The sequence below is a fragment of the Anguilla anguilla genome, chromosome 4, assembly GCF_013347855.1.
Source record: "Anguilla anguilla isolate fAngAng1 chromosome 4, fAngAng1.pri, whole genome shotgun sequence".
Classification (NCBI taxonomy): Eukaryota; Metazoa; Chordata; class Actinopteri; order Anguilliformes; family Anguillidae; genus Anguilla; species Anguilla anguilla.
Genome location: NC_049204.1, coordinates 24,722,687 through 24,736,365, shown reverse-complemented (window position 1 = coordinate 24,736,365; position 13,679 = coordinate 24,722,687). Strand labels below are relative to the sequence as shown.

Below are 13,679 nucleotides of genomic sequence, written 5' to 3'. Positions count from 1 at the left end.
TGTACGCTCGGATACCTTGGGGCAGTGCTCTGACCAGAACTGCGTCCCTGCGGCTGATCCTAAAGTGTGGAGGTCTATTTCCTGGGTTCACGCCAGGTAAAGAACTGAAGGGCACAAACAGAATTATCTGAGAAAATAGGCTGGAATGTGGCTTGTCCTGGTTGGCACTAGAGGGACCTAGGAGTAATTTAATATTCCACGGGTGATGTTCTTTTAAAAAATTACTGTGGTGGTTGGGGGGGGGGGGGGGGGTGAGTACCTTCTGTTCATTTCTAAATTTAATCCAGTGGCAGCACAAATTACCTTTGCTTCACAATACTTGTCACCAAATCATTTCTTCTTAATGCCTGGATGTTTTAAGTGACTGTAGGACAAAATGCATTGGTGCAACCCAGCAGGAGACTGTTGGCTTTTTACCATTTTTACTTCATCGGTTTATAGGGATACTATAGATGTCTGATATCTTGTCTGGGCACGGGACATTATACCCTTGGACTCAGTGCCACCCCTACACCATTTGAGGGGATGTGGAAAGCAGAGATTAAGTGACACACTGGAAGTGGTGTGGGAGCAGCTAGTACCTGGAAAGTCTGAGCATAAATGGGGAGGGAATGTAATCCCTTTAAGAGAGGGGAAAAGAAACCTGCACTGAGCAGTGAGCCTGTGGCATCCGTCCAAATGTTAATAGGATTCCAGAGCAGCCTTTCCTGAAAGTAAAGATGGCCTCTGTGTCGCTATCATCATGCTTTTTTTTTCATTTTCACATGCAGAAAAATGTATCGACCAATATATTAAATCATTATAGTTATACACAGTAAAATGTCCAGTGTAGAATCAACTCTGACAGAGTTTATAGGAATGCAACAGGGATCACATGTACACTGTAAGAGCTAATTTAACACTGAACATTTAGCTGTGTAGTGGAAAGAAATAGTGGTTGAGATTCATGGAAGCCAGCTTTGGGCAAACCCACCCTTACTTTTTCTAACCAGTCAAAAATATTTAAGGGTCATATTAGTTTCAGTATTATTTATTTGGACATGTTAAAGACTGTTGGACACATTAAATGTTTCCTGAGTAGGTTAACAAGCAGTGCAAAGGACTGTCTAAATATAAATGTGCAGCTACCTTGTTAGGGTCATAGTTTGTGAGTGTCTAGGTGAAGGGAGGAGCTAATATTTTTAAGAGCAGATTTCTTTTGCCTCTATGAGATTACTGGAAATCCATGCCGGTTCCGAAGGTGCTTTAGATGTTTACACTTGTGGGCAGGGTCTGCGATTACATACTTTGCAGGGAATAACAGTCCACCCAGTTGTAAATGACAGTTGATCTTACAGTTTTCTTAGTCTGTTTACCAGAAAGGTGTTGGGGGACCCAGTCTTATCAACTGAGTAACAGACAAACCTCTTTGTACATTTTACTCCTGGAGTGCACAATTATTCTTTTTAAGTGGATTGCATATAACACAGTGTTATCTACGTTAATATTCCCTACTTTAAAGTGTATAATTTCATAATCACTGAGACAACTAAGAATTGCTTAGAAGGGATGGTGCAATTCTACATCTGTTAGGAGTCTCATTTCTGTCTGATGTCTAATTAATGTCTTTGGTTTCACTTCTGTCAACCACCTGTTAGTCAACAGTACTCCGTAAGACGGACACAAATAACAGGCACACAAGCACATACTTTTAAATTGTTGATTATTTTGTCATGTGACCAATTTTGGGATGAACAATAACATTATAAACTATTTTAGCTATTTCAATTAAATATATATTTCATATATATTCTGGCAATTAAGTAACAGTTATTTGTACACAATAAAATGTTCAGTGTTAAATGAACTCTTACAGAGTATATGTCGTCTCTACTGGACTCATATAAACTGTTAGAGCTGATTGAACACCGGACATTTTGCTGTGTAGCCTACTGTATATTCAACCTTACGAAGTTATGTCAGGATGAGGCCTTTTTGCGGTTTACAAGTTACATCATATTGGGCTTCCTTATGTGTACCTGGGAATATCAGAATAGCTAAGAGGACTAGTGTCTTGTTTAGAATGGGATACGGAACTGTAGGAGGGGGTGCTCAAGGGATTTGTCAGGGCGGTTAGCAGATACCTGTGTCTGTCAACTTACACGCCCATCGGCAGGTTGAACACATAATAGTGGCCTTGATATTTTCAGTAGCTACTTGGAACCGCTTCTCCGTGCCGAAACAAGGATATTTTGCCTCCCTTGGAATAAAAGAACGGCGTTAACGGCAGGTGAGGCTTTTGTCTTTATCCAATCTACATGATGTTACAGTATTTTAAATGTCATTTATGGTCTTACCATTACGGGCAGCTACAGTGTTAGAATTAATGTTCTACTTAAGGAACATGGTTGATTTAATGCTGAATCTACAATATTTGACACGTCTGATGATAGGTCTCCGTTTATATAGATAGGGCTATAAACATTCAATGAATAAATACACTTTTTTATCTACAAATTAAATGTAACGTTCGGCATATTTTGTAGGCTATAACTCGCGGCGTTAAACGCCGAGTATCATATTATGATGTTTTTATTTTATAAATATTATCATTTGTGTTTACTAGTAGCCTATTCGTTTTTCAGGTAAAAACTCTAGCATTTTATTTTTTGCTTGAGGAAGGTCGCTCACAAATCAGTTACTGGGTTTTCTGACTTTTCAACAATAGCGTGACTCCCTGCAGTGTTGGGGGGTTCGTTAGTGATCTTGAACTAAATTCAAAGTGCATTCCTGCAGCCTCGTTATTTTCACGAACTAGAGGGTGCTGTAGCCTACTTGCGACTGAAGTTTTTGATGACAGGACTTGGAGCGTTGGTGTCCCGTTGCAGAACCGACAAGATTGAAACTTGAATACTGAGGAGAAGCGCCGAGAAGATTGCATATGAAGTGTAAATAGATCTGGACTGATGTGTTTCTGCAATCTGAATTAACCCTTTCATTCAGCCCATCAAGATGTTATTAAATACGGGCTGTATGCTGAGCCAGGGCGTTCTATAGGTTCGTAATGAGGTCCGTTAACTTCTTTCGTTCAGCGAAACGTAGTAGCCTACCTTGTTGAGGGACCAGACTCTTTAAGAAGATATGATATGAAGCATACTTTCACTTAGGCGTACCGCGCCCTACATTGTTCAATATAATTGTTACAAGTAACATTATCCATTGTCACTACATTTAGCCTATCCCCAGCGATGATGAAACGGAGGCGATGTCTGAAACTTAGCTACCAAAAAAAAAAAAACCTTAAGGAAGCTTTTTCGGGTATTTAACCACTCCTTGCAATGAGAATGCATCATTTGGACACACGTCGTTATTTTCATTGTCGTCATAACTTGCCGAGTAGGCTACTGTAAAAGCCTATGCAAAATACCCGATTTTCTCTTACTGGTAGAAGCACTGCAGGCCTACCGGCAGGGACCGGCTCATAGGCCACGATGGAGTTGAAGAAGAATTTGGACGAATGGCCCGCAGCTGAGTCCTCTGGTGACCGTGGCAGCTCTGTATGGTGCAAAAGCATCATTCTGGCCTTCATCCTGCTCTTTCTCATTATTGGGGTCTTTGTTGGCCTGTTGATTGGTGAGTGAAGCAGGCTTTCTCTTGTGGAATATATGTAATCAATGCCATCTACAGGATTCCTACATTATTTTAGCATCTGTTTTTCTGGGTCCAATTAAAGGGTATTTTTCAGTTTATTTGCAAATATTCAGTTATGCTGTTACAAAGCCTTGTTGCCATTTTCAGCCTACCTGGTGCAAGAAGAACATTATTTCATGGAGACTGTGGAGCTGAGGGGCCTCAAGTATGACTCAGTTCTGCAAGATGAGATGTCATCATTGTCCATAGTTCTCTCCTCCACCATCCAGTCCAAGGTTGGTACAGAAAGCACACTGGGTGCTTGCAGTCTGATCCTTTTTTCTCTTCCATTACAAGAATTGGCCATTTTAGAATGGAAAAGTATGCAGTTTTTGGTTTAGCCATGTGATTTGAATTGGTATTTTTTGTTGACATAGACAATGTGTCTTTAACAAGAATATCTGATGTAAAAATTACATTACATGGTACACCAAATGGCCACACTGCCCTGGAGCATTGTCATGCCAAAGAGCTGAAGCTAAGAGGAGCTGGACTTGATTAGAATGTCCATGGGAGACCTAACTGGAAAATTGGGTTTCTGCTGGTCGTGCTACTGAGGATCCAGTAGGGGGCACTCTTCCATTAGGACCAAGGGAAAGCCTAAGCTTGAGTGCAGCTGTAGATAGGAGAATGTTATCTGCTATGCCAAGTAAAATTCCCAAACTGCATCTTTATCTGATCTTATCTATTCATCCTTCCTAGGGTAGATTGGCTGTACGGTCTCTAGCATTCCTTACCTACCACGTATTTCACTGAAAATGAGAATTGAGATTAATATAGTGGCCGCAAGGTTTACTAGGTTAAGATAAGTAAACATTACTTTGTGCCTTATTTGAATTGATAGAAAGATCTAAGATCTGATATAATTTGTCAGATACTCACTATTTTTAGTGGCCATACCACTTATTTATTATTTATTTGAGCAAAGTGTAATTAATAATTTTCTGGGTGAACAAATAAGAATATGTATTATTTTATCAAGAAAATATTAAATGTAAAGCTATCAAGGCTGAGAAAATTGTTACAACCTCCTTTAGTTCTCATGCTTGCTCATTATGAAGTTAAGGTGTACGTAGTGTATAGACTGATTTCTTCTTGCTTGACACCAATATGTTGCAAAATATACAGAAGTGTGTCACAGAATGACTACTGTTTACCAGCATCAGGACAGATATTTTGTCGAAACTTTAACTGGCCACAATAATTCTTATTTTATAAATTCGCTTTTTAACATATTTTTCATTGAATTTTGGGATGTAATATTATGCTATATTCTGAATATAATATGAATTAGATCTTTTTATTTTGATTTGCTCATCTTTAAACAGAGAGAAAAGGGGGGTAGTTTTATATCTTCTTATTGCGTAACGTTGTAATGGTTCATCTTGATATAAACAGATCATTAACTAATAGTTGTCTTCTTGAGACATTTGACATGCTAATGTAATACTTATTTCTGTTCACTTACAGATCAAACATGTCTTCATTGCCTCATCAATAGCACCTCATTTTGTGGGCTGCAATGTTATAGCCTTTGGGTAGGTGAAGTTTATTAGTTGTCCATGTTGTCACAGTAATCACACATGCATTATATATCACTGTGAGACAGCCCTGAAAACTGAAAGGCAAACATTTTTCCACAAGTACACACTCCAACTGTAACATTTAAATAAAAACTAAAAAAAAAAAAAAAACTAGCTGCCCATGCATGTTTCTCCCAATCGATCGTCTGGAAAATGTCCTCTGCCTCCAAAAAAAAAGATAAATTCCATGGTGTCTAGTCTTACTGCTGAAATTTGGTTCATATTCCAGGAACATCAACGGCAATGTGATGGCAACATTTAGGCTGATCTTCAGAGCATCCAAGGCACAGAAGTACTCTGACAATTTCATCCAGGACCTCCTGAGAGTGGGCCTGGCTGCCCTGTTCCATGGGCGCCCCCTGCTGGTGCCAGATTTTGGGGAGATCAGCGCTATCGTCTTGCTGGGTACTATGACCAGCAGGCTTGGTGCCAAATTATAGTTCACTGCTGCTGTCAGAACCCTTTGACTGGGCTAATGCTTCTCTGGAGGTTAAATTCTGTCCTCTGTGATCTACTTCATCTCATTTTTAGGTGACAAATGACAAATGTATTTTGTATCCTTTTCATTTGGGCCTCGCAGGAGCCAGTGGGAAGTCTTTCTATCACATAGGAGACGAGACAGGTGAGAGTGTAGGTGTTGTCCCAGCTTTACTTATGCTGACGGCGGGACTCTTCTGTGCATTGGCCTGATCCTGGGGCTCTCTTCCTGCTTCAGGCACCTGTCCTGCCAACACCTTCACCTGCGACAACGGAGAGTGCCTCACCAAGCCAAACCCCGAGTGTGATTTTGTCCCAGACTGCGCCGATGGTTCGGATGAAGCCCGTTGCTGTGAGTGTTGCAGACTCTTTAGCCAATCAATGATTTAAGTTCTTATAACCACCATTGACTTGAGTTTGAGATCCCTGGGTAAGGCTTATGCTGGATTTCAGCAAGGCCTGTATTGGAGCTGCAGTGGCCTCATGTTTCTGACTGTGTTCCTCAGCCTGTGGCACACGTCCAGCCATGGGCAGCAGAGTGGTGGGTGGGGAGGACGCCCGACACGGAGAGCTCCCTTGGCAGGTCAGCCTGAGGCTCCAGGGCCGACACACCTGCGGGGCTTCTATTATCAGCAGCAAGTGGCTCGTCAGTGCTGCCCACTGCTTCGAGAGGTACAGCAAATAACCACACCCGTTTGATTCGAAACTGCCCAAATTCCCTGGGGCCTGTATCGCAAAGCAGGATTACTGAGTTAGCTGGGTAACTGCAAAACCCAGTAAAACCCAGGAACCTCCAAAATCTGGAACATGGAATAAAGAGCTGTTCCGGGTTTTACTCTGCAGTAATTCAGCTAACTCAGTAATCCTGTTTTGTGATACAGGCCCCTGGTCCATAAGGGTGTGCTTTGTCCTTGATCAGTGCAGGCTTCATTTTCACTGTCTGACTGGCACTTCTGTTCTCTTTCATCCTTTGTTTTTAATTAATGGATTGTGAAAACCGATGTGTACCTTCTGGTACCTTTATAAAAGATTGTTCACCTCTTGAAAATTAATCACATGAAACCAACTACTAAAACAGTATGTTTTTAACTTAACACATTTTTAATACCTGAGCATTGGGCTTCCTTCCTTTCATTATGCAATGAAAAGTGTTTTTGAGGCCAGACTTCAGCATCATGTTGTCAGAGCACAAATCCTACCAGGTACAGCAACGCTTTGTCTTCCCAACACTTTTGCAGGTACAGGAACCCAAAGGAGTGGACAGCCCTGATCGGGGCCAGTCTTGTCAATGGGGATGAGTCCGAGTCCAGACTGGTGAAGATCAAGACTATCATTGTGTCCCCTCACTACAACCCTATGACCACCGACAGTGATGTCACAGTGCTGGAGCTGGAGAGCCCAGTCACTTTCAGCGCCTACATCCAGCCCGTCTGCCTGCCATCCACCTCCCACGTCTTCAGCTCGGGGCAGCAGTGTGTGGTGTCCGGCTGGGGAGCCCTCCATCAGTTTAACAGTGAGTGAGAGCGTCATGTTTCTCCACTATCCTCAAACAAATCCCCCCCCCCCCTCCATCCCTCCCCTCCAGCTCACACACAACCAGAGGTGGCAAGTCACAACCAGGGGTAAAAGAAAGTAAAAGCTCTGCCATGTGTTTCTTCCACCCATGAACTCATAAGCCAGGTGATTTCACTGAATAGTTCTACCCCCTGGCTGTAGAATTGTGCTAATTAGCAGATCCAGGTGATTGGAACAAATTACTGGGGAGAATTCTTATTTCTGAACCTGTATTTTCCACCTCTGCACACAGCCTAGTTTCAAAAGTCAGTCACCTGTTATAGGGCTTGAAATCTCAAGCATTTACTTACTGACGTTGGGACGCCTGTCGTCTTTTCTCAGACGATTTTTCTTAATCACACTGTCACCTGCTGCCGTCAGATTTATTGTCCCTCTGCTTGTAACAGTCTTCCGCTCGGCTGCGTTCTGATTGTGTGTCTCCTCTGTGGGCAGGTGAGCTGCCCCACAATCTTCAGAAGGCGGTGGTGAAGATCATCGATTCCAAGACCTGCAACAAGTCAAGCATTTACAGGGGAGCGGTCACCCACAACATGGTGTGCGCTGGCTTCCTGCAGGGCAAGGTGGACTCGTGTCAGGTGGGGAGTGAACCAGGGGCTGTGGACACTGGGTGGTAACAGGAAGTTATAGGAGTTTGCAAATTAGCCCTTTGTAAAGAGTAGGTTTTGGAATGTTTTTTTTTTTTTTTTTAAATCTCAAAGGTCAGTCTCCTAGAACTCCATTGCTTTCAATTACCAGTAGTGATTGCTACATCAGTGTTAGAATGTTCAGTTAAGAACATTCTAATCACATATTTGAGATCTTAACACATTAAAACAGTGGTAGCCAGCCCTGTTCCTGGAAATCCTGTAGGTAACATCATCAGCATTCATTATCTCGGATACTTGGGATAAGCACAAAAACAAAGGTCTGCACACATCATGAATCCCATATTGGTTTTTCATAGAACAAAAGTAATAATAATTATGAGAAGTTCTGTGAATGTGCTTGTTTTTTTTTTTTGGGGGGGGGGGGTAACAGGGTGATTCCGGAGGTCCCCTGGTGTGTGAAGAAGCTCCTGGGAGGTTCTTCCTGGCAGGGGTGGTGAGCTGGGGGGTGGGGTGCGCTCAGGTCAACAAGCCTGGGGTCTACTCCCGCGTCACCAGGCTCCGGAACTGGATCTTAAGCCACACCGAGCCAAACCTAGCACTTCCTCTGTCAGAGGCAGTCACCGCACCCACCGCCACGCCGACTGACGCCCACCCTCGATCTTTGATCACGCTCCCGGCTCTCCCAGGTAATGAATACCCTCCTCAGCACTCAACCTTTCCAGATGAGACCTAAAACCGGGGTCCTGACCCGCTGAGGTCACTAAAAATCCCACGGCAAGAGTAGGGGCTTCCCCGGCATCCTAGAAAAATTCCCAGCCTGGATCTCGCAACCTGCCAACCAATCGGTTATCCACCCACCCTCAGATGTCATATCTGCAGTATGTCTAAATTATTCTTTCCAGCAAAGTAAATTTGTGCTGAGCATGCCATGTAATCTCGGCCACAATGGAAATAATTGTATAATTTATTATCCTTTGTAATATTTAATGAACGCACTGATTACCTTGACCGCAAATGCTTTTAAATTGTGAAATAAACAAAATCTGCAGTGAGTGTTTTTGAACAGCTGCCCTGCATCACACAGGTGTGTGCTATACTGTAAAGTGCCTTGAGATCATGAGATGAAAGTGCTATATAAATGCAATGTGTTAATCAATTTAACTGGAAGGAACACCAGACAGTTTGTTACCAAGAAACATGATTCCAACTGTCACTGACTATAATGTGTTAGATGACTGTCAAGACATTACACATGGATACATCAAATAATAGGGGAAACTGTAAGTGCTTGTATTAGATTTAGTTCATAGTGTTTAGTCCACCATGTGATTATGCTGACATGAATTTATGGAGATCTGTTTCCTTGGCAGCTGTAAACTGTAGTGGTAACTACAACTGCGGTGCTGGAACATGCATCAGCAAAATTAACCCTGAATGTGATGGAGTCACCGACTGCTCTAACAAAGCTGATGAGAAGAACTGCGGTGAGTGTGTCTCTGAATTACTTCAAATGGTTGTGTAAATTTAATGTTAATGTGCCCAAAAACAGTAATAAATATACATATATAGGCTTAAAGCATGCATTGGTGTGGAGTCAGGGAATCATCATAAAACGTTTGCTTACCTCAGAGGAGTCCCCTGAAGCAGTGCTGTCCTAAAGCGTTCCAGAGGTAGCGACTCCTAACGCATCTCTGTTTCGACTCCTGACGAGCCCTCTGTCCTGTCTAGACTGTGGGCGTCGTCCGGCCGTGGGGTCCCAGAAGATAGTGGGTGGTGCGAACGCGCGGAGGGGTGAGTGGCCGTGGACGGGCAGCCTGCAGTACCAGGGCTCGCACCGCTGTGGAGCCACACTCATACACTGCAAGTGGCTCCTGACCGCCGCCCATTGCTTCAATAGGTACCTGCACCACTGCCTACCTGCACCCGCAGCGGGCCTCGCTTACAGTGCACTCAACACCTACCGCATGCAGCCTCAACACCTCAACACCTACTGCATGCAGCCTCAACACCTCAACACCTACTGCATGCAGCCTCAACACCTACTGCAGCCTCAACACCTCAACACCTACTGCAGCCTCAACACCTCAACACCTACGACATGCAGCCTCAACACCTCAACACCTACTGCATGCAGCCTCAACACCTACTGCAGCCTCAACACCTCAACACCTACTGCATGCAGCCTCAACACCTACTGCAGCCTCAACACCTCAACACCTACTGCATGCAGCCTCAACACCTCAACACCTACTGCATGCAGCCTCAACACCTACTGCAGCCTCAACACCTCAACACCTACTGCATGCAGCCTCAACACCTACTGCAGCCTCAACACCTCAACACCTACTGCAGCCTCAATACCTCACCACCTACTGCATGCAGCCTCAACACCTACTGCAGCCTCAACACCTCAACACCTACTGCATGCAGCCTCAACACCTCAACACCTACTGCATGCAGCCTCAACACCTACTGCAGCCTCAACACCTCAACACCTACTGCATGCAGCCTCAGCACCTCAACACCTACTGCATGCAGCCTCAACACCTCAACACCTACTGCATGCAGCCTCAACACCTACTGCATACAGCCTCAACACCTACTGCAGCCTCAACACCTCAACACCTACTGCATGCAGCCTCAACACCTACTGCAGCCTCAACACCTCAACACCTACTGCATGTAGCCTCAACACTTACTGCAATCTCAACACATCAACACCTACTGCAGCCTCAACACCTACTGCAATCTCAACATGTCAACACCTACTGCAGCCTCAACACCTACTGCATGCAGCCTCAACACCAGAACACCTAATGCATGTAGCCTCAAAACATCAACAACCTCAGCAACCACAACTCCAACTGCAACCTGCAACTGACTGCATGCAACTATCACACATTTTCCTAAAGCATTGGCAACCCCCTTCCTGGAGATCTATCATCCTGTGGGTTTTCACTCTAACCCTAACAAAGCACATGTCATTCAACAGACAGAGATCATGTTGAGCAGTTAATTAGTTGAGTTAGGTATGTCAAATTGGAGTTGAAATGAAAGCCTACAGGATTGTAGATCTCCAGGAACAAGGTTGGTTACCACAGTCCAAAAGGAAGTGTGTACGATGGGGTGACCAAGGAAGGCCATATTTGTTTCTGCATTTCATGCCTTCTTCTGCTCTGTTATTTATATAGCTCCACCATTTATTTATTGATGTTTTAGCCATATTTCCTGATAAGCCCATGAATGGGATTTGAAGTGTGTTGGTGAAACCAGTGTTGGTGTACACAGCTAATTAGCTAATAGTGTCAGTTGTGATTGGTGGCAACAAAAACCTGCATTACACACAGAGTTGTTCATGGATGTATTGTCCCCACCCCTGATGTACAAACTTATGCAACTGAATTCATATTTGTTCAGGCTAACTGCACATGTTAACACAGCTGTACTGTCTGTTCTGCACTGCTTGCTTCTCATGCATTGACTGCTCAAAGAATATTTGCTGTTGAAATCACTTTAAAAAGTGGACTACATTCCAACAGTGGTCCCAAAATCTTGCGCAGCGACCCAAACCCCAGAGGCTGGACGGTGGGTCTGGGCTCCGTGTTCCGGTCTGGGATCGGGGCTCTGGTCATCCCTGTGCAGAGGGTCATCCTGCACCCCAGCTATAACGGGACCAGCATGGACTTTGACGTGGCCCTGCTGGAGCTGTCTGTTCCCGCACCGCAGTCCTACACCATCCAGCCCGTGTGCCTGCCCGCCCCCACGCACCGGTTCCTGAGCACCGCGGAGTGTTACATCACCGGCTGGGGGGCGCAGAACGAGGGAGGTGAGGAAGCTACACATCCCCCAGTACTTAATGTTATACCCTTAACTGTGTCAACTGTTGCAACCTATAGCTCTATACTTCACTGTGACAGCTGAGTCTTCTGTTCATAGCTTTACACAGGGCATTCAGGTACACAGAAAAAAATGATTCATTGGATAAACCTAAAATTTTTACTTCAATTTGTTACACCTATATTTTTTAGGTTTTCTCAATTGAGTAAAGCATAAAACTGAGGAAAGCCTAAAAACTGTTAGAAATTGAAGTAAAATTTTAGGTTTAGTATTTTTATTTTATTCTGTGAACTGAAAACTTTTGTAGTGACAACCAAGGAAATCGAATTGGATAAGGAATATGTTGTACACAATGGAATGGCCCCAAAAAACTATATAAGTACTCCACTTTGGCAATAAACTTTCTTTCTCAACCCCCCAATATCCATTCCTTACTCTCTTTCCTTCCATACCCAGACAAGTCCAGGAGTGATGATGTATGTATTTTCTCATGCATCCAGCCAAGTAATCTGATATCCACTGTCACCATGCTGGCTTGGCTCTGCCTGCTCTGGAGGCTGTAATCACCCTGCTCAGCATCTCTGCTGCCTCTCCCTCCCACAGGCTCGCTGGCCAGCCTCCTGCAGAAGGCTGCCGTCAGCGTCATCGAGCAGCACGAATGCCGGCAGGCCTATGGCAACGGGCTGACCCCCGGCATGATGTGCGCCGGCTCCGCAGAGGGGGGGAGAGACACCTGCATGGTGAGAACTTCACACTGTAGGCCCGGGGCGTCAAACTCCGGTCCTCTGGGGTCGCAGTGTCCTTTCAAATTAGCAGCCAGTTAAGGCCTTGAGAGTATGGTGTGCGGAGCCTCTAACCAATTAATAATTTGTGCTGAAACGCACCAAGAACCAACACACTTGCCTGCTGACACGCCTGCTGTAGGCAGTCTCCCCATGCTAATGCGACACTTCCCTGTTAATGACTAAAGACCTACTTTTGTGCCCACTGCAATGACTGCAGTTCAGTTAGCGTCTTCTCCGTGCATAACAAAATTCAGGGTCATGAAATGACGCTGTGAAACTTGCTTTGAGCTATGTCATTTTAGGTTGCCATTAAAACCTGATGTTGTAGTGTTTTCACCTGAAATACTTGCACTTTTGTCCAATGATACTTATCTTAGTCAGTGCTCAGCCCTCCCCCTCCCCCCTAGTAAAACAGTGGCACGTCCTCATTAAGCTGCTTTTGCAACTCTGTCAGCATCTTAAGTGCATCAGTGTCTCAGGGCTTGCAATTAAAATCTATCCAACTGACCTTTTTTTTGGCAAACGTGACCGTAGCCTCGCTGTGTTGCAGGGAGATTCCGGAGGCCCCCTAACCTGCCGCGAGCCCTCGGGCCAGTGGTTTGTGGCAGGGGTGACCAGCTGGGGACGCGGCTGTGGCCGAATTGGCTTCCCGGGGGTTTACACACGAGTCACCGCGGTCAGACACTGGATATCCCAATACCTGCCCTTTTAAAGACAAAACTGAAGAGAAAGGGCCTTTATTGCAGGTCCCGTTCTGGCTGACTTTTATCCACCTGTAAACCATTACTTTGCCGTCCGCTTCCTTTGTTCGGGGAAAGCGGCTTTGTGACCTACTGTGTGGATATATCAGAGGTTCGGCGACAACGCCTGCCAAAATCAGAAAATTACCAGAACACTGCCGGCTTCTCTACTTGCAGAGGTCAAGAAACAGCAAATGAAACTAAGGGGGGGGGGGGGGGTTTAAAAGACCACAGTCACACAACAGCCATTTGCACTCCACTGAAATCCAGTCCTCCATTTTAAAAAGCGCTGAATTACTACTTCAAAGGATGTGGATCTTACCTGTGCAAAATTAGTAAAAATGGAATTGTGGGAATTCAATAAGTGCAATAAGAATACATGTGGTCTATTTTCAGAATAATATTTACAGAACACTAGCCTGCCCA

The 13,679-nt window shown here is 44.5% G+C and overlaps 1 protein-coding gene across 2 annotated transcripts; it reads left to right on the top strand.

Moving 5' to 3' along the window:
- The first annotated feature begins 2,176 nt into the window (after positions 1–2,176).
- tmprss9 (transmembrane serine protease 9) lies at positions 2,177–13,475 on the top strand. 2 transcript variants are annotated; one of them, XM_035412113.1, is made up of 16 exons: positions 2,177–2,269; positions 3,428–3,612; positions 3,778–3,905; positions 5,140–5,207; positions 5,482–5,657; positions 5,833–5,874; positions 5,968–6,081; positions 6,236–6,401; positions 6,968–7,242; positions 7,737–7,879; positions 8,322–8,577; positions 9,262–9,375; positions 9,620–9,788; positions 11,452–11,717; positions 12,332–12,468; positions 13,064–13,475. In XM_035412113.1, the coding sequence occupies exons 2-16, from the start codon at positions 3,471–3,473 to the stop codon at positions 13,223–13,225; spliced, it is 2,358 nt and encodes a 785-aa protein (XP_035268004.1). In that variant the 5' UTR covers positions 2,177–2,269; positions 3,428–3,470; the 3' UTR covers positions 13,226–13,475. The 2 variants fall into 2 exon arrangements, with proteins under 2 accessions (XP_035268004.1, XP_035268002.1); XM_035412111.1 differs by having other exon boundaries at positions 11,431–11,717.
- The last annotated feature ends 204 nt before the right edge of the window (positions 13,476–13,679 follow it).

Excerpts from the sequence above, each read along its gene's own strand:
- tmprss9 (XM_035412111.1), top strand. The coding sequence starts at position 3,471 with ATGGAGTTGAAGAAGAATTTGGACGAATGGCCCGCAGCTGAGTCCTCT. Across the intron at positions 5,875-5,967 it reads TCACATAGGAGACGAGACAG|GCACCTGTCCTGCCAACACC; the intron begins GTGAGAGTGTAG and ends TTCCTGCTTCAG. Across the intron at positions 11,718-12,331 it reads GGGGGCGCAGAACGAGGGAG|GCTCGCTGGCCAGCCTCCTG; the intron begins GTGAGGAAGCTA and ends TCCCTCCCACAG.